At 45.2% G+C, this 20,250-nt stretch overlaps 1 protein-coding gene across 3 annotated transcripts in view; it reads left to right on the top strand.

Annotated features, from left to right (window-relative positions):
• Positions 1-20,250, top strand: part of TMEM132C (transmembrane protein 132C) — a 193,694-nt gene that overhangs the window by 87,583 nt on the left and 85,861 nt on the right. For 2 of the 3 annotated variants that reach the window (XM_069031098.1, XM_069031097.1), the window contains exon 3: positions 18,843-18,989. The exons of the other annotated variant lie outside the window; for it this stretch is intronic. In XM_069031098.1, the coding sequence (XP_068887199.1) occupies positions 18,843-18,989 (147 nt within the window). The remainder of the gene's footprint in view (positions 1-18,842; positions 18,990-20,250) is intronic. 3 annotated transcript variants of the gene reach the window in all.

The raw sequence follows: 20,250 nt of genomic DNA, 5'->3' as shown, positions 1-20,250 counted from the left end.
TACTTTTTCATAAGGTCTGGTTCTCCTGACAGATGCTTGCTTACATCTCCCAGGAACTCTAATGAGAGCCAGGCATATGTCTGCTTTCCAGCCTAGACCTCCTTATGCTCATATTGCATTTATTCTTTTTTCTCCTCAAACCTGCCATGAAGTTAAAGAAGAGAACTGGGGCGGTTCCATCCCGAGCTGTGCCTTCCCTTCACTGCTCCTTTCCTGAGGTCTCGTCTTCAGTGAACTGCAAATTAGTGACACCACTCTGCACTTGTGTTTTCATTCCTGAAAGAGTGTTTGTGAACATTTTAGAATGTGAAATAATGACAATAGGCTGCGATTGCACTCAGGGATTGGATGTGGAATTCATCTCTTGTAGTCAGCAGTGGAAAGCTGCTGTTTTTAGAGGTTTCCATGTACCTGCTGCTCTCTGCTTGCTTTGCCTCTCTACTCCCATCCAAGCATTAAGCAGCCTTTGAGGAGATTTTACTGTGTGAATGGTGAGAGCTCAAAGACCCATAAACTCACAGAATGTCCTGAGTTGGAAGGGACTCTCAAGGATCATGCAGTCCAGCCCTGGCCCTGCACAGACACCCCAAGAATCCCACCCTGGGCATCCCTGGCAGCGCTGTCCAAACGCTCCTGCAGCTCTGGCAGCCTCGGGGCCGTGCCCATTCCCTGGGAGCCTGGGCAGTGCCCTGAGAGCTTTCCCTGCACCCTGAATCAGCAGTCACTCGTGTGAGCAGGTTTTGCAGCGTGCATGCACAGTAACAGCTGTGTCAGGAGGTACTTCCAGGGGTAATTTCTGTGCATGTAGCAAATCCAGGGCGTTGTGGACCTTGTGCTGCTCACAGGTGAGGACACAGCAAACAGGGGTTCCCTCTGCATCTCCCGTGCACACCTGGGCAGGTGAGACAGAGCACTTTTATCTCTGCCATGCTATAGCACCCTGTGCCTTTTGGACTTGTCTCCTTGATGTGCAGGTAGAAATTTCTCCTCCTGCCAGTTTCTCTGGTGTTTTGATTGTGACTGGAGCCTCTGGGCGTGTAATAGTCCAGAACATAAACCCTCTCTATGAGAGCTGGGAAAAACTCTGCTGTGCTGGAGCTGATGCACAGGAGAAGTTCAGTGGCTGTGCCGGCAGCATGTGCTGGAGCTCATTTGGTACGTGGGTGTCTCATGAGACCTGGCTCTGCAGTTTAATCCTACCTTTATCTCTCTTCTAAGTGCTTCTGATATTATAGGAGTTGCGAGAAATCTAATTAGCTAATGCTCCTACACGGTGTTCAGATCCTCAGATAAAAGCCTGCCTACAGGCCCGCAGAAGGTGCCAAGAAAGAGTTTGTAAACTTTTGTGATGCAAGGTGTCTGAGATTCAGATCGTCTGTGATGATGGGGTGACTTCCAGTTTTCATTCTTAGGCATTTCCTTATTAAAAGGAGTAAATAGCTGCTAATTAATGGGGGCTGTTCATTTTGCTGTCTTAAAAACCTTTCTGTGGGCTGCCGAGGACGTCAAGAACTGCTTCTAAGTCAGGTATGTTTAAAGAAAAGTATGTACTAAGCTATTCAAGGCTGGCTTTGAGTATCAATTCAAAAATATCATGCTAAAAAATCCCTTGTAATAAAGAAAAGGTAGGAGAAAATCATTGCTTATTTTTCACTTCTGTGCATCTGAGTTCAAATCCTGTCTCAGCACTAAAGCAAACAATATTTTGCTGCTCAGCAGCAGGGAGGTTCTTCATTTTCTGTGGTTGGAGCTGACTTCTCCAAAGCCTTGACACAGCCCTGTTGAGAAGCTTGACTGCTTGGCTGCAGTGCTCACTCCCATTAATTCAAAAAATCATTAAGAAACTGGATGGAAAATGCAAAGCTTCTGTGCTTCTTAAATCCCCTAATCCTATTTTGGAGACTTAAATGGTGAATAGGCTTCAGCCTGGGGGTGTGTAAGGGTGTGAATTTCACTCTGTGTGAGTTAAAGTCCCATCAGGAACAAAACAGGCTGGGCTTATTCTCCTGCAGATCTGTACCATTCGTTGAGCTTATCCCATCCTGGAATGGACAGGGGAAATGCCTGCTTGCTAAAGCTTTTCTGGAAATGCTGCATCATCCAACCATATCCACAAGATATTTGATGTTGACACACTAGAAACGTTCTTATAAAAGGTGCCACAGGTGCCATGAAGGACTGACAGCTTCGTAAATTGAACAACTTGAAGAATAAGAGCAAAAATTAGCATGTCAGTATCCAGCTGTAACCAAAACCAGCAGGTAAATATTCTGGACAGATAAAGCTATCAGAAAGCTCAGCTTTCGCTCTTCGTTTGTGTGTGGGATTGCACAGTCAGTCTGGGAAATGCCTCCTACCTGGAATTCTTTTATCTGTTCACATGGCTGTGGAGTGTGATGAAGGAGAACTTTAATCAATATATCTCATGCAGGCATTTAATGCTGAACTGGAGTTGCCTAAACTCGGTCATTTACTTGTTCTTTGATCTTTGCTTGGGGAGTCCAATAACAGGAGATCCTTCCTGCTGTCAGTGGAGAGACTCCCAACTCAAATGTACAGAGCAGTCACTTGGTAACATTAAGTTTCATGGTGTCCACCAGAGCAGACGGGAGGAAATCAAGTGCAATGCATTCTGATCCTTTATTTGCAATTTAGACATTGTGACCTTGGGCAAGTCAACCTTTCTGAGCTCCCTGCCCTCTACAGAGCAGTGTCAGCATGGCTTGGATGATTTACAACAGTGCTCTTCCTGCCTGCAAGTGCTACACCTTTGATAATCATCTGGAATAATATTAATATGGATCATATGTGAATTAGAGCCTTAGCAGTGAAAAGTCAGCATCAGCACCAGGAATTGCCTGTACTCCAACCCCTCTCCTTTTTATTTATATGCATGGGATTTATCAAGCACCTTCAGGTAAGACAGGAATGCTGAAATGCACAAATGCCTCTTAATCCACCCTCCAGCTCTGCTTGCATTGCTGCTTCCTGCTGAATAGAAAAAATTGAGGTGTCTGTGGATGTTCTGTACATGCTGCATGCTCCTGATTTTCCCTTGTTCCACGCTATTTATACAATCACAAAGCATTTGATGAGAATATGCCAGTCTTACGCCAGGGCAATGGACATTCCATTACTCGATCTCTGCAGACATTGTTGAAAACTCGAGGTGTAAAATCTGATTCATTACCCAGATCCTGGAAGGGAACAGGACATTAATCGTACCTTGGCTTGTTAAATTTGGTCGCTCATTGCCTTCTCCATTTATTTAATTACATTATTCAGAGGATCTGCACATGTCCTTTCAGACAGTGATATGTGGAATCTGGAGCTGATGCAAGACAGGTTTTGCTGTCAAAACACTCACAGGGTAGAATTTTTTCCTACTTTGCAGTTCACGTGTTTGCTGAGTCAAATGATTCTGCAGACGGCGCCCCATTTCCCACAGACACAAATGGTATAAACACAAGCTCCTGGTGGGAATCAGCAAACTGGTTCCATGTTAAGAGTTTCTTGAGGAATCTGATACTATCAGTAGAAGAGGGGGAGGATATCACTTTTCTATATTTTATTACAGCCAATGGGGAAAAAAAAGCCAAAAATTGTAACAGAAGAGCTAATTTAAGAGACACTGATGTGTTCTGCAGTTCTCAGTGGTTTGATGTTGTATCAGGCTGTTTGTTGCAAAACATTCCTGTTTCAGAGCATTCCAGAGACCCCCAGTTCTCTCCCTGGTGCCTGGGTTTTCAATCAGCCACTCCATAAGTGTGAAACAACAAACCAGAAAGCTCTTCCCTTTGGAGCTGTTGACATGTGAGTCTGAAATCAAAATAGACTCAATGGAAATTAAGCTGTTTGGGCAGTATTTTAAGCAGGCAGACCCGCTGCATGAGTGTTTTCAAGAGGAAGAGCTCTCTTGCATGTCATGACCTTTCACTGGATTTATTTTTTTCCAGGTTGTTCAGTTTTAGACTTAGCTTGATACTGGGGCGAGCATGGAAGGAAACATAAATTTTTACTGAGCATAAGTCCACTGCATTTCTTGTCCAGGACCTGGCATCAAAGATGTTCAAATGTAAAGGTAATCTCAGTGCCTGAGGCTGCTCTGTGGTTTTTGTACTTTGAGTGCTTATCACTGCTCTGCCCTAAAGCTCCTGACTAATACTGCCTGAAAGGCTGAGGCAGGGCTCTGAGGCAGGAGGGGACTGCCTCTGAGTGGGAAATTCAGACAGAAAACTGCCTGAAGCACAGGGGAATCTTAGAGCAAAGGTTCAAAGGCCTGAGAGGTACTAGAGGGAGGGTTTCAATCGATACACACTCTGTAAGATGTGTGTTTTTTAGGCTGGGCTCTGCTCCTGTGTCTGTGCAGTGGCAACAGCTAAACCCAGTCTGACACCCCTCACAGGTATTTAATGTGCCTGCAAACAGCTCGGTGCAATTTGTAGAATTGTAAGGCAGCAGCTGCCTTGCCTTTTAACATCAGTGTTGCTCTAAACACTTACAATTTCCTCAGGAGTTTCAATCTCATTTATTATTTTAATAGGAGTGTCCTCTGCTGCAGTTGAGGGGTGGCAGGAGGATTGCGACTTCCCGTTATGAAATGATGTTTTGAGCCCTTATATTTACAGAGGAAATTTCCCCAAGCATTTGAAGGATAAACTCAAAACAGGAGAACCTGCGGACTTCTTTTTATTTCCTTCCATCCCATGAGATTAGGGATCCCAGGTCACTGTGTTTTGAACAGTTGAAATTAGCAGTTTTATTAAAAAAAGTCTTGTGTTTTTTGGGTACATCTATTTTAGACCACCCCCTGTGAAACACTTTACAAGAACATGTGCACTCATGCCATGATTTCAATTTTATTAGAAAAATAACAATACCAGAAGAAAATCTCTTGCCTAAGGCATATTCCATATGTCACTGCTCAGTGCTTCATTTTTCAGGCCTGCAAGAGACAAATGCACTTATTCCATTAATAAAGCCAGTGACTTAAAGTGCAGCCCTACCCTGGAAAAAAAGAGAAATGTGAGGTTCTAAGTTCGTTTTCCATCAATAGCTCCTACATTGCATTTGTTCAGATTACAAATGAAAAGGTGGTGTTATTTTTCAGCTGTGAGCCCGTAGGCCTCAGCCTTGTCTGTGAAAGCCCTTTCATTGCCGTATGGAAATCACAGTACAGCAGCACAGATCAGCTTCACTCTGCCTCTGCAAGGTGACTTCACGTTTTTATAAGGTTCATGTTATTTACTGCAGCCACGAAGCCTCTTTTTGCATGTATATAGAGGGCAAATCCTCCTAATTGAAATATGCTCTGAGTACTCAGCCAGGGGAATACAAATACAATCTCAGCTTTTCTTCCCTCGTTCGCCTCCACTTGTAGAAGTTTTAATACAAACATAGAAACGTAATTTTGCTCCTTTAAACCCCTCTCTTGTGCAGTAATGATTTCATAACCTCCCAGTTCTCAACTCTCTGCCTTATCATTAAAAGTAAATCTCCCCTCTCCCCGCTGGCGTGATGGATTTATTGCCTCCCATTCCCCTCGGCGTTACCGCGGCTCAGCTCGAGCTCCTTGTTTTCACCAGGAGCTTTGGACGAGCGTGGGGAGCCAGGAGAGGATCCGACGTGCACTGGGAGAGATGGATCCATCCCGGGGCCTTAGGCTGTGGGAATAGCAGAGGTAGAAGTGAAAAATAAAAAATAGGTCATGGCTCCTCCAAAGGCCACCCTTGCAAACGGGGGCCGGGAGGTTCCAGCTCGGAGGGCTCCGTTAAAAGCCCCAAATAAGCACCTATTTTCAGATAAATTCCAGAGTATTCAAGAGTTGTTAGGGGCTATTGTGCAAAGTTATCATTTTGAGGGATAACTCGAAAGAAGGAGTAAAAGCAGGTGGTAAGGGGCGGTGTTTGTTTTCTGCATCACTTGCAGTAAAATCTTTTTTTAAAAATTGCTGATATAATGGGATTAGGAGAGCAGAGGTTCTTAAAAATTAGTAAAATTGGATTGAGGGAGCAGGCTGGTAGTGAAAGACTAAATTAGATGACAGCTAAAAGCACACTTCAGTAGCTGGGTTTGGACTGGCTGGTGGAGGCAGTCCTTCAGTGCAGCCCTGGGTCTCAGATACCTCTGGTCAAAGCTAGGGCAGGTGTCTGAAACTGTCACACCCAACTGAAATTCTTAATCCAGTGTTCACTTTGAGAGATTTTTTCAGGTAAATTCCACTCCTGCTTTTCAATAACAGCAGTTACACATTTTGCTATTTTTTATATGCTGAAAGGGTGGCCTTAAAATTTCCTAATAAGGTGTAAAATGTCCTTGTAGCCTATGACATAAAATGAAGTCACAGATGATCCTGTACACTGGGACACTGCTGTGGGTGGCTCAGGATTACACCATAGTGATGTGGGGTTATTACAAGACTGGCCCACGTTCTGCATATTAACTCAAGGCAGCTCTGCTCCATGCAGTGCAGCTCTGCTGTTAGTATTTATTCAATGTAATGCTTCTTTGTGTTGAGAATCAGCCCTGACTCTCCCTGTCAATGACAGAAACAACAGGTCTCTGGGACTGGGATAAATTTTCAGTTCCATGTGCAAATAGGTAATACCTGGATTTTGAGTAGTTTGATCCAAACCAAATCAGGGCTCTTCCAGCAGCTTATGATGTGAATTTTTCCCTTTCTTCTCCCTTTACCAAACCCTTCTGGGGTATAAACTCTGTAATAATGCATTAGTATGACAGCACAGCAGAGCTCCTAGCTTTTCTCTCAAGGCTCCTGTTTCTGCTAACAGTAATGATATGGTGCAGGCTCTGATCTTGTTTGGGTTGCCTTATCACCTCTGTGTTAGCTGAAAAAGTGCCCACAGTGACAGGGCTGCATTTGCATTAAGCTCAGCACTGTGAGCATTAGGGCAGAGCATGGGTGGGTGCTCCAGTCCCATTGTGTGATGCTTTCTGACACAGGGGGTCCTGCTGAGAGCTCCTCAGCATCCCCAGCTCAGGTGGGCTGGAGCAGGGGATGCAGGCCTGCTGATCAATGCGGAGAGGGGGCTATAATTCTGAGGGAGCTTGAGGTACTGAAGGCCTGACCTGGTTTTCAAGCACAGCAAGGTAGACTCAGTACTGGCCCTGAGTTATGTCTACATGAAACTTGTGTCGCTGGGAGAAGACTTAGTACCTGATGACCAGTCTTTTCCCCTTTAATGGCAGAGACATGAGCTGTGTCAGCCCTAAAGGACACAAGATTGAGAACATCAGTGTCTTGCTTGAGGGAAATGTGTGTGGAATTTAGTAGAAAGATCTGTGAGACTCAGTAATTTGTCTCTCCTCCTGGTATGCTCCGAGTGTGAAAGTGGCTGCTGCTCACAAGAAAAATAAATGTATAATTGCACCATCAGCTGATGAAATCAAAGTGGAATTGCTGGCAGCCTTCTTCCTGCCCTCCCTATGTTTTTCTAGCATTAACATTCCAGCTTTGTCACCTTTGATCAGGGGAAGATAAATCCTTCCTTTTGTAAGGAGCAGAAACACTTTCCCTCGGTACATAGAATAATGGCCTCTTCTGTAGATTATTCATATTCCTCTCTTTGTACTTGTCATTCCTCTATATCCTTGGTTGTTGTATACCCCATAACTCTTGGTCGTTTTATCTAACACCTTTCAAATAAGGAAGTGGATGGCTTAGGAGGCAGGGAGAGCTTTGCTAAGGCATTAAATGGCTTGGCACATTTAATGTGCAGGTCCTGTAACACCACCCTCAGTGGCTGCCGACAGCCTCATCAGCTCCCTGCTGGATGGGGAGCAGTGCTGAGCATCCCTCACAGCGACAGCCCTGGAACTACTACAGCAAGAGGGGCCTGTAAACCAAGTGTTTCTCACCTGCTGCCTTGCAGAGAAGCAGAGAAAGGGAGCTGCTTTTGGCCCAAACCAGAACGTGCAGCAGCCTGGGCAGCCCTGAGCACCTCAGAGGAAGCGGCACTAGAAGGGAGTGGCAGGAGAATGTATAATCCTGTGTATAATCCTACATACAATCCTATATTAGTGCTCTTTTTGTTTGGCTGTTTGAGCCGTTCTGACACACTCCTGACATTCCCAACCTTGTCTCCACGGCCTAAACTCCTGTCCCTTGAGCTGGGTTTAGCTGTGAGCAGAAATTGCACGTGGGGTTGGAGGAGCTCAGGGCGCGAGGCCGAGGCTCTGCAGTGGGGCTGCAGGGGATGCTCCCTGGGCTCCCCTGTCCATGCCCGTTCTTGTTCTCCAGCTTTTCCCTTGGAATGCTCTCAGTGTGATACAGGCGGTGTTGGGAGAAGCTGCTTCAGCACTTTCAGGGAGCAAATCCTTTGTTGCTGCTGGAGCCTGTGCAGCCCTGAATCAGGTGCTTGTGTTGGGCCCTGTCATTTGCTATTTAGCTCTGCTGAGTTTCTGCCGCATCAAGCTGAAACAAAATTATTTTCATCCCTGCAGTTAGTAGCTGGATGTAGTTGGATGAATTGAAATGACTTTTGGGGAGAGTCATCGAGGGGGAAAAAAGAGGCTCCCCAGGAGATGATGAAGGGAATGTGACTTAGGCTGATGTGGAATCCTCACAAAGAGGAAGCGGTGAACACAATGAGAGCTACAAATGTATTGATCTGTTTTATCTTGTAGGTGTTTTATGTTGTTTTAGGTATATCATGACCTTAATATCTGCATCCAGGAACAAGATGTTGCCTCTGGCTTTCACTGACAGCTGGTTTTCTTTTGATACATCCCAGAATCTTCCTGCTGATTCCTGCAGTATGTCAAAGGAGCTCAGCAGTCTGTTGCCCTCTCAAGACTTCACTCTGTTCACTGTGGCTTCAAGAGTCCTCCATTCTCTTGAAGTACAAGTACAGCCTCAAAAAAAGAATTCAAAAAAAGAGTCCTTAAATGTGCTGTTGGAACAGCTGATGATAACCCATGGGAGCTGCTGCTCGTGATCGTGTCCAGCAGTGGCTGTCGAGATAATATTGATGATCTAAATGGGCCTGGCAAACTAAAGATGTAAAACCTGGCCCAGAAGGCTCGTGGTTTCCAATGTGCAGACATCTGCCCCTCACTCTTAAGGCAGCCCCATCTCCACGAGAAGCCTTTCAACCTTTTCAAAAGGGCAAACAGTGCCTTGTTTAAAAAAGTGTCAAGTGATGTGCTTATTTTGGTTACAGCTCTTTTCTCTTTCTTGCTCGTGAGTTTCTCTAGGAAAAGCCCTTTCTTTGATAGGCTGTAATTAGTAAAGGTAAAGCCCACCAGCTTTTGAGTAATTTCTTAATGATTGGAAAAGATTGGAAAAGTGTGTCTGTCTCTCTACTCAGTCACTTTCCAAAAAAAAAAAATAAAAAAAAAAATCAATTAATATATATCAGAAGAAGCTGCAGGAGGTTGGAGTAGTTTTCTACAGCAGTTGAGCTCCCTGAGCCACATCCCACCCATGATTTTGTAGTGTTGCTTTCTGCTGAGCCACAGGAGCTCCCATCACATGCCCTGCTCATGATGGTGCCCACGAGGCAGGCCAGGCAGTGACCCCATGGAAACCCATGTGGGCTGCATGGATCTGATCCAAGGCCCCTGAGGTCAGCAGGAGCATTTCTGCTGATTTACTGAAGGCTCAGGCGCTTCAGATCTGTGCCTAAATACACAAACTACCAGCAACTGCCTCAGGGCACCGGGATTTGTGCTTTTGCTGGATAAATTCAAAGCATGAAAGAGCCCCGTTTGGAGGCTGTGGTACAGATCACTGCCAGCATTTACTGGATTAAGACTCAATTCTGTGATAAAAGCTATCAGTTCTGTCTGCCCTATCCCCCACACCATCGCTGTAGCATTGCTGCCACACTCCTGCATGCAGATTGCAGCACAAGGTGTGCTGGTTCTGACACAAAATCAGGATCAGCAGCAGCATTAACGTGCCATAAAGTGACCATAAACAAGTGTGAGGGTTGTGATGAGCAGAGTAAGAACCGTACCAGGTACGGGAGTGGTGGTACAAGGGCTGTTGAAGGACACTTGTGGCCATAATTCCTGCTCTGCAGTTACCTGAGCAGTCTTCCCTCTTCGTTGATCGCAGTTTTGGTACTTGTCTATGCCCAAAAGTTGCCCCTGGTTGGTGCTGCTCAGTGCTTCAGAGGGAGGGCGAGGGGGCAGGGCTGAATGGATGGAGCCCACGTTAGTGCAGCACCCACGGAGCCAGCACACCCCTGCTGGGGTAAAAGGCTGGTGGTACCAGGGCTGTGGTAAAACCTCCATCCTCGAGGCGTGTAAGGCAGACTAATTAGATTACAAACGAGCCAGAGCTGCATCCTGGGGCTGAACCACCTGATAATCAGTGCTTGCTTTAGCTGCTTGGACAGGAACCCAGATCAGGTACATTTGAAACAATTGCTTGAGTGAAAGGCTCCTCTCTTTCTCACTGTTTTAAGGACATTTGCCCCTACCTCTTTCCAGCAGCTGATCTCAGCAGAAGTATTTCCCTAAGGGAAAAGGAAACACAACCCTCGTAGTAGCTTCAAGGCTGATGGCAAAACTGTATTCATATCAGCTGCTGGAGGGGGAGTGAGGATGGGATTAAAAACAGAAAGGGACTGCATGGGAAGATTACTTCAGAAAGTCACTTGGGGTCTAAGTAATAATCCTAATAACCACTGCAAACAGTAAGTATTTTCCTCAGCACTGCTGTTGCTCTGCCAGCTGGGGGAATGTCACAAATATGCAGCTTAGAGTTTTTTTTTGGTAATAATAGAAACTGGATGTAGCAGGGAAATATAATCTCAAAGCATTTACTTATCTGAAAAGTGTCTCTGGTCCTGTAAAATAGATCCATGGAGGCACTGAGCTTGTATTTAGCATGTGCAGCTGAATCTGTGCTCTGGATTCACCCTGGTGGGATTTTTGTTTACACAACACCCATCTCTGTCTCTTCTGCCTTTCTCAGCAGGCATGTGTTGGTGTGAGAAAGATGCTTATTCCAGCTCACTTTGTGACAGCAAAGCAGACAGCAGGGTCTCCAGTGTCTCCCCATGTGATGAATTCATAAATGAGTGTTCACCCAGACACTGATCCCACAGCAAAGGCTTTCCAGGGATTTTACCTGGATGTGATTATGCATCAACTTCTTTCATTCCTTGCAGAGTTTCTGAGATGGATCTGTCACTCCTACCCATTCGTTTGTTTGAGTTTCAGATTAGAAAAGAGCTTTGCTACTCACTCACCCTTTAAGGAAATGGAAAGGGTGAATAAGTCATTGGAGAACTGCAAACTCAGACTGTCCCCGTGTCAGCTAAGGTCAAGCATCTCGAGTGCTTGGGATGAGAACTGAGGCTTTAAAGCACTGCTGCAAACACCTCTCAGGCACTGTAAGACTTTGGTCTTCTCTGTAATTCCCTTGCATTTCTTGTGAACCCAGGTTATTTGCTGATTCCATGAGTAACAGGTACAGGGCAGTGAAAAGAGCCTGAACATATTGGCCTTGTTCCCTGTCTCAAATTACATGTGAGAATATAATCAGCAAACCCTCTGATTAATGTGCACATTGAAAATTCTGAGAAGGAGAACTTTCTGTGCCATCCTGGGACAGTGTTTATCAGGAGGGGAACTCTATCCTTCCTGATAGGAATGGGGTTTTCTATTCAAGTGTTGCAAAAAGGGAAAAGAAGGGATTCGTGTTATTGAAAAAAACTTACTCTTCTGCTTTCAGTTTTCCTTCTTCCTCATTTCTTAATAACTGTGAGAATTCATTCCCAATGGCTCTGGGAGCTGAGGCTTAAAAACCCTGGAAATACCTAACCCTGCAATACTTCATGTAAAATTGTGGGATTTGGTGACAACCGCTGCGTCCAAAGGAGTTCTTGGGGCTGTGGGTTGGGGAGTGAAGAAAGGAAGGTGTGTGTTGAACTGGAGCTATTTGGTGCCTGATTTTGCTTTCTCCTACCTCAGCCCATCTTGTCTCCTGCCTTGCTGCTGCTTGGATAATTTGAGCTCAGTATCAGTGGTTCTGCCGCCTGAGTGGCCCCAGAAAAGCAATCGGCCAAGGCAGAGGGAAGGAGAACTTGAGGCAGCACTGCAAGAGCTCCCTTAGGTCCTGAGCCTGCCCCGGGTCTGGATGCTCCCCAGAGCAGTGGGGCTGAGAGCCCCTGGGCTGCAGTGGGTGCTTCTCTGGAAGCAGGAGCAGCTGAGCTCAATGACAGCTGCTGGGAACGTCAGGAGTTTACAGTGTTTGTCTTTGCTGCAGGCAGAATGTTAGCAGGTTGTAAATTCAGATTAGGTTTCCTCGAAGCTTGGGAGACAAATCCAGATCCTCTGTGTTGTGTAGTTCCATCCTGCTTTTATTGATAGATTTTTTTGGATTCCCCCTGCCTTTCCTAACCCCTTAAGTAGTGCTATTAAAATTCGGTGCTGGAAAAAGCAGTTTTGCCATGAGATCTATTAGGAGGGTCAGTGACTGACTGTGCCTTGAGCAGGGTTATCCAAACTTCACAGAAAGCACCTCTTCTTGCTTTTCTTTTAAAACTCACTGATGGGATACCTGAATCCTCAAGAGGACTGGTAATGTTAACACAGAGTTAACCACAGATATCAAAGCACTGGAAGATCCCAAAATACACTGGATTTCTTTTTTGGAAAAAACAAAGTCTAAAATACAGCTGACAGCATCCACCTCGTGCCTTGCAGCTGAGCCCTTCAAAGCTTCCTAAGGGATTCCTATTCCTATTGAAATAGAAGACAGCTGATTTTCCAGGGGTCTCAGGGAATTTCAGTTATGTAAGAAACACTACAAAAGATCAGCCCTTGAGCTGTTTTAGATCCCAGGACTCCTCACTGGCAATGGGGAGAATTTGTATAATATTGATGGACACTGAAGTCACCAAAATGTGCAGTTTTGGGGAAGCTGAATTTAGTCCAATTTGCCTGATAGAGGAGGTTTCAGAAATAGTGAAATCTGCCTCAGCTGCTCCCTATATTCAAGAAGCTTAAGCATTCTGGTTTGGAGGTTCTTAAAGGATTTTATTACTGCATTTTCAAAGTGAAATATTTCCATTTGTTCTGACATGTTATTTTTTTCCAAAGTCATTTCAAATAGACCAACATTCTGGTCTATGGGAAGTGAAAGGAAAATTGTAAGGAGCGAAGAGCAAGAACTGCATACCTGGAGTTCAGCTGTTCTGACATTTTAAAGGCTGTTTACTCTTTTTCTGCAAAAGTGGTTTCCTGAGGGCCTTTTTTGGATACACCATGAGAGAGAAGTGCCTGAAGGAGAGAGGGTGCTCTCAACATCAGGGTCTTTGCTTTTACTGATGATTCTTGCGTGGATGGCCCTTTGGAGTAGCTTCTGAGTGGGGACCAAATCCGCTATTAGCAGTAATTTATTACCTAATCACTTTAGTACCTAAATTCTGCAGTTGAGACAGGGCTCTCCTTTCCTGTTTACCTGGGCTCGTGGCTTGTAAAGGAAAATTTCTGTAGGAAGAGGTGGCCACAGAGAGCACTGGTGGACATCTGCTTGCTAGAGTGGGGTGGATCAGACAGGGATCCTGTGTGGAGCCCAGCAGGAAGCTGGAGCTGATTCCTGATCCCCATATTCCCTAAGCTGAGCCACAGCTACTCAATCACACTTACTCTGTCCGTGTGTTTTGCAAATTAAAGGATCACGTTTGAAAGCTGACACAGCTAACCAGGCCATCCTCTGTTCCACTTCTGGCTTCCCAGCTTTTAATGAGTAATGTTCTGCAGGCAGATGTGTTGTCCCGTTCCTTCAGAGCTGCAGTGAGATCTAGCAACTCATTTCATACAGAAAGATGAAAGGAAAAATATTTACTTAATAAAACAAATCTTGTTTAATTGCTGTGGTCAGTCTCTTGCCTGGGTTTTATGGGTTCCTGCAGCTGGCTTTAATCTCCTGATTTACTCTGGGAACAAAGGAGGAGTGAACGTAAATCGTGGCAGGAAGAAGCTGAAATGGAGTTTTGAGACTTACTGTAACGTGCAGTCCAGAAACAAGCCACCAGGAGAGCTTCCTTGGGTTTCAGGAGAGTCACCATAAAGGAATTTCTTACAGTGTGACCTTTACAGCCGGGAAAGTCAAGGGCTTCTGTTGGTCTGGGCAACTAAGGGAGGGTTAGCAAAGAGTGTGGAGAAGCACCGAGGCTCCGGAGAAGACTGACCAAAAGGGGTCAGCATTTGTTAAGCTGAAACTCCAACCTGACAGCTGCGAGGAGCCGAGGATTTACCGCGGAGGATGGAGCAGGAGCATCCTGTGGGGAGGCAGCGGTGCCCTGGCCCGGCTGGCGTGGCCACGGACCGCCTCGGACAGGAGTCCGGCCCCGCTCACGCCGAGCTGCAGCTGCCCCTGATGTTTGTGTTTGGAGGCCTTGGGAGGGAGAAGGCTCCGGCACAGCAGCGTGGGCAGCAGATGTGAGCTGAGGAGACTGCTCCAGGACTGCTCCCTGCCCTGCAGCCAGGCTGCTCCCAGGTCAAAGGACACAAGGGAAGAGCGTGGCATTTTTCGGGTGCACAGGAGGTGCAGGGCTGGGAATAACCCACGGAAAACAAACAGCCTAACAGGAAACAGAAGGTGTAGAGTCTGGAAAAATATTCCAGATATGGTGAAGCTCACTGATGATAGGAATTTAGTATTGGTTTAGCTGTCCTTTCCTTAGTGCAGCCCTGCCTGCCCAAGCTGCTGTGTAAAGCTTTGCTGGAGTGCAGTTTGTCCCCAGGTGAGAGGTACCTGCTGCTGCTGAGGGTAGGGCCCTGTTCCCCCCTCCAGCCATCACTTCTGCATTCCCAGGCACTGCTGCTTCCCTGATCTTGCACTGAGCCACAGCTCAACCATCCTCTGATGGATGCTGCCAGTTCAGCGTGCCCATGAGCCAGCTGGCATTAGTGCCGGGCTTAGGGGAGCCAGGGACCTGCACAGCTTCCCGTGCTGTCAGCCTGCCTGGAGCCTCAGAGCCTTCCTCTGCAGGTCCTTGTCTGTACACAGCACACCCAGGCAAAGCAGCTCCGCTGGGATCCGCATTCTGAGTGTGAATTCCTCTGGAATAAGAGGGGTGATGCTCTCTAGCATTAGCACACATCAGCAAAATCGTACACGGGAAGAGCTGTTGGGAGTGCTCAGCAGCCTGCCCTCTCTATAGCACTGCTGTAGGTAGCAGAACCCTTCCATGGCCATCGCAGTTTTGCAAGATTACAATTTAAATTTAAATAGGAAGCTATAATTTGAGCTCCTTAAATCGTAAGTCACATCTTCAGCTCTGGCTGTTGCTGATTCAGTTGCCTTTTGGTTGCTGTCTTTAATAGTTGTACAGTATTATGTCTAAATACTGCTGACATTTCTTGTAATTTGAGGACAGTGAAATGGAATAGTTGGATTTTCATCTACAGTTGATCAAAATGCAATAATTAGAAGCATCATTTCTAGGTTTGACATGTTAGGAAGGTGAGGTGCTAAATGGAAATCTTTGTATATAACTGACAGCTTCAAGTTGAAAATTAAGTATTTGCTTGGAAATTGCACATTTGCTGTGTGATTGTGTGGGTAAATAATTGCTTTTACTTGGTCTCGACACAAATTAAGTAATGATTCCTAGGTAAGCTGCTGGAGACTCTCTGTAATGGCTTTGAGATGCTGCTTGCTCTGCATGCCAGCAAAATCTTTTAATTCTCCATTTGAGAGATTTAAAGAGACAGTTATTTTGAGACAAAGCTGAGGCAGAGATTCCCGTGCTATGAATTAAAACCCCAGAAGTTCAAGCAAGAAAATCTTCCAGTGCTCTGGCTGCCACGTGTTCAGAGAGCTTGGAACCCCATCCAGACGGAGGCAGTCCTTTACCCGGTGAGGGCTGGAGCTGACCTCTGGTGTTCTGTGCTCTTCCTAAGGATGGGCTGTGCTCCATCTTCCCATTCAAGCTTTGCTTCTGTCAGGAGATCAAAAGCCGTGTGGAACTTCCAGCACACAGACAATCACCCTCAAACAAAGGAGCTGCTGCCCTCAGGTTTTGTGCTTACTTAGTTTTGGGCAATTTAGTGACACTCCCAGATGGTTGTTTAGAATAATGTTGGAGGGGAAGATTTTGGCTCTGCTTTGGGTGGAAGTCCACGCTGACAAGTTATGGCTGGTGGATGCTTGCAGGTCACTGGGCTGTGAGAAAAGCCCCTGTGTGAGGACAACTTGTGGATAAGCAGAAATAGCAAAGAGCTTCCCAACTGCACTGGGGAACCCCACACTGAGGAAACTTGGAGAACAGCCGTTTGTCCTCTCCATTTATTGTCACCCTACCCTCCAACCTTAAGTAAATGTGTTAAATGTGTAAATACTGTGAGATGAGGAGGGTAAATACAGGAAACTGTCAAGTCATTTGGCCTCCAGGTCCTTGGTCTTGGGATTTATTGAGGTAGTATAACTTACAAATTTTTATGTACGAAGTTGGCGCTATTGATTTAAAAAAATGAACATTTAATCACAAGCATACAACAAGGTCAACAAATCTTTGGTAAGTAATTAAATAGACTTTTCCTTGCTAGCACTCAAACACCAAGTAAATAAAAATTGAAGTGATGAAAATATTTGTAGCATCTGTGTACAGATTGCATTTGGAAGTGTGCGGGGCTCAGTTCTGTCTGACTTAATTCCGATTCCTCCATTGACCTTGTTATGTAAAACTCAATGCCCTTTTTAGAGGGAGAGTTGCAAATTGTGCTTCTGCATATTTATTTCGGAAGTTCAATCTTCTGGGTGTTCATACCCTAATTCCAGTCCTAAGTGCAATCACAACATTGATTTTTCTCACTAAACATAACCTACTTTACCCTGGGATGGAATTTTTTTTTAATGGGCTTTATATAATGGCATATGTGAAAACCACTCAACTTAATGCCCCATCCTGTAGTTAATTAACAAAATGGCATTGTAGCCGTGGTCTCTCGTCCTCTGGCAGTGTGTATGACCACTAACCTTGGCCATACACGATGTCCATCCTAATTAACAGGAGCCCAGGTATTGACTGTGTCAAGCTTCATGGTGGAAAGACCAATTTGCAGCTGCTGACAGCGTTGTAATTCTGTTGAAAATCCAAACATGGGAACCTCATTTTGAGTGGTGTTTTGTCATTTCAGAGCCTGTCTCAAGGAAAGCTGAACAAAGTATAAACTTTGATGAGTTTTTAACTTCTCTCCAGTTGCTAAATTGCAGTGTCCTAAAATACATCCAAACATCTCCTAAAATACAGATTGCCATAGACATGCTGCTGGATTTACACAGCTTCAAGATTGGCAGGAGTGTTCTATAAATACTGAAACATTTATTTATTGTTCATTTATTTGAACTGCAATATACTGGAAAACTTAATGGGACCTAAAGCTTTAATGAACCTTCAGCAACAAATTTGGTTCTTCCTTTGCCTTTCCTGTTTTTGTTTCTGAGTAATTCAGCTGAAGGCACTAGAGATTCATCAGGCTACTTTTACAAGAGCAAGGCAGGAGTCTGTAAAGCTCTGTGGTGTTTCATGTTGCAAATGAGAGAATTAATCATTTATGCTTTTATACTGAGAAGAAAAAAAAAACCTTTTCTTTTTCAATGCCTTAAATTAATTGTGTTTTGTTGGAAAACTGCAAGAAGACAAGTACTCTCAGTCATTCCTAAGAGCAGCTTTTGAGTGTTTTATTGGCTGAAGATGCAAAAAGACCAGTTTTTTAAAGAAACGTAGTGCCAAGTCCTCATAAATGTCAACAAGATACCAACATCTTGCTAGAGGATGATTTCTGCTCAGTAATGAACATTTTGTGTTGTAAAAGTGTTTTAGAAAGCTGTGATTTTAAATTTAGCCTCTGTGCTGTGGTGAGGCCAGTCCCTGCTGGGAGAGGCTGTGGTGGCCACGCTGGTGGTGTGGAGTCCAGCAGCCCTTTCCCTTCTTCATCTGAGGGTGACTCCCAGCCACTCACAGGGCTGGGAACCCCTGAGTGCATCCTCCTCCCCACACACTCATCATCCCTTTGTCCCTCACTCTCTTCAGAAGAGAAAGGCTGCATAACTTTATCTTCCCCATTCGTGATACAGCTGAGGATCAGCAGTTAAACATTCCGCACCCAAATAACGCCTTTGCTGGGAATTCTTTGTAAAAATGCTCTTTAATTAGCAAGTGTTCTGTAATTAACCTTCCACGAAGTTGTTGCTGATGTTATTAGCATCAGTAGATAAATACAGTTGGCTTTTCCACAGGGCATAACAACTAAGAGTGGCAGAAATCTGCATCCTGTAAGAACATCTCTGGGTTACAAGGTCTTGTCTTAACCAACAGCTCTGTTCTCTCCAGGCTGGAGATTTCAAACAGAAATGTCCTTGGGAATCTGTAATAAAGAGGAAATTGTCAGGCAGAGGAGCAGCAGTCCACTGATACCCAGAATAAGATAATCTAGAATGAAAACGGGTTACTGAAAATCCTCCTGTGGAGCGTGCTCTGTGCAGTGATGAGGCACAACTTTGTCTTGATACAGACAAACGTTCCAGACTCTCCTGTGTCGGGACAAGCTTCTCTTTGGAAAAAAAAATAATTGCCTGAACAGAGAAAAGAACCTCGAGTGCAGGTTTTCCTACAGGTTCAGTTTGAATCCTAACTCCAGCCTGCTGCTGGCAGAACAGAAGGCCGTGCCCAAAAAATGTGATGTTGCCATAGGTCTGCATTCGTGCTATCACTCTCTTATTTACTGATGGATTAGAAGTGCATCTAATGCTTACCTTGAAACCCATCTACTGAGATTCCCATGCCTGAGCTGCATTCAAAGATCCCAGTCCTGAATGAGTCTTGTAAACCTTTTATGACTGCTCTTTCCAACAGGGCAAAGGTGAAGAAAGGAGTGAACATTCTGGGTGCAAAGACAAGTGACCCCCGGCAGTGGGACGTGCAACAAGAGGTGGGCAATGGTGGGAAGCACTCGACCACCACAGTTATTTGTCAGAGGATAGCCCCAAGTTCAAGGAACAGGTATGAGACCTCGTCTTCTTCGGCACATTAAACTCATTTATGTCCATGATACCATTCAGTGCTTGAAAGACTTAAGGGTTGTATTACCACTGCTCACAGCTATTAAAGCTGTAGCCTGGAAATCTGGAGCCACTCATGTTAACTGTGGTACCATCTGCTGATCTACAACGGGTAATAAAATTCAGCAGTTCAAATGAAACAAATTAATAGAATAGACCTACGTTGGGGGTGGAGGGTGGTGTCATTTTGGCAGGAATATGAATATTCTTAATTTCAAAGGGTTTTACCGAACCTTTAGTTTTTTGGGTTGATAGTTTTGACCTTGTTTCTCTGAATGTATCACAGCCACTGTGGCTGGTTCATCAAGCAAGCAGTGAATTCTTCTGCAGTGAGCCACTGTACAGGGTAATTCAAACCTCCCAGTGTCTCGTGTGCAATACAGAAGAATTCACTTTGGCAAGCAGTTGCTTCTTCCTGAGCTGGAGGTTCCTTTGACCTGCTGGTGAGTGTCTGAGGCAAAGCCCTGTGGGCAGCACTGGGATGAACTGGGCTGCCAGTGCCTGCCTCCCTGTTTGCTGTGTTTTTAGGAACTTGGTCTGGCTGTGCCACAGCACAAAACCAGGGCTTTCTCCATAAGCAGGACTGTCTTCCATGGTGCACAGTAAAGTTGTGTCTTTTCAGTGGAAATTATTTTGCTCCTCCCAGGCTTCGTCTTAATGAATTCTCCCAGCACTGCTGTACATTAGTCCATGCAGAGAATTTCCCACTGTAGAGATCCAAACAGTGCTTCCCCAGCACTGTGATTATTGTTAGCCCCAAACCTGGGCTCTTTGAAGAGCACCATGAAATCTTTGGTGGATGCTGGGTTGGTTATTGCTTTGTACAACTCCTTCAGGCACAGAGAACCTGAGCAGATTTTAACTTTTGTATTCTGTGCCCAAATACTGGACATGTGTAAAGTTTAGAAATTCCTCTTGCATGAGCAGCTCCTGATGAGCTGATTGTCTGATTCAGTGTATTTCCACTTGGTGACTGCTCTCTCCCTGTCTTTATCTCAATCCTGAGCCTTTAATTCTATTATTTCTCCCTGTCCAGCTGAGGAGGGGAAAGATGGAGCTGCTTTAGTGGGCACCTGGCATCCAACCAGAGTCAACCCATTTTGGGACTGGTAAAGGGAAAGGAAAAATATATTATTTGAGGCTGCCAGGAGTAAAAACTAAACCAGTTTGAAAGGGAGGACACAGCTTTAGAACAGCATGTA

The sequence above is a fragment of the Aphelocoma coerulescens genome, chromosome 15 (genome assembly GCF_041296385.1).
Source record: "Aphelocoma coerulescens isolate FSJ_1873_10779 chromosome 15, UR_Acoe_1.0, whole genome shotgun sequence".
In the NCBI taxonomy this organism is placed as follows: domain Eukaryota; kingdom Metazoa; phylum Chordata; class Aves; order Passeriformes; family Corvidae; genus Aphelocoma; species Aphelocoma coerulescens.
This window is presented reverse-complemented; position numbering and strand designations above follow the sequence as displayed.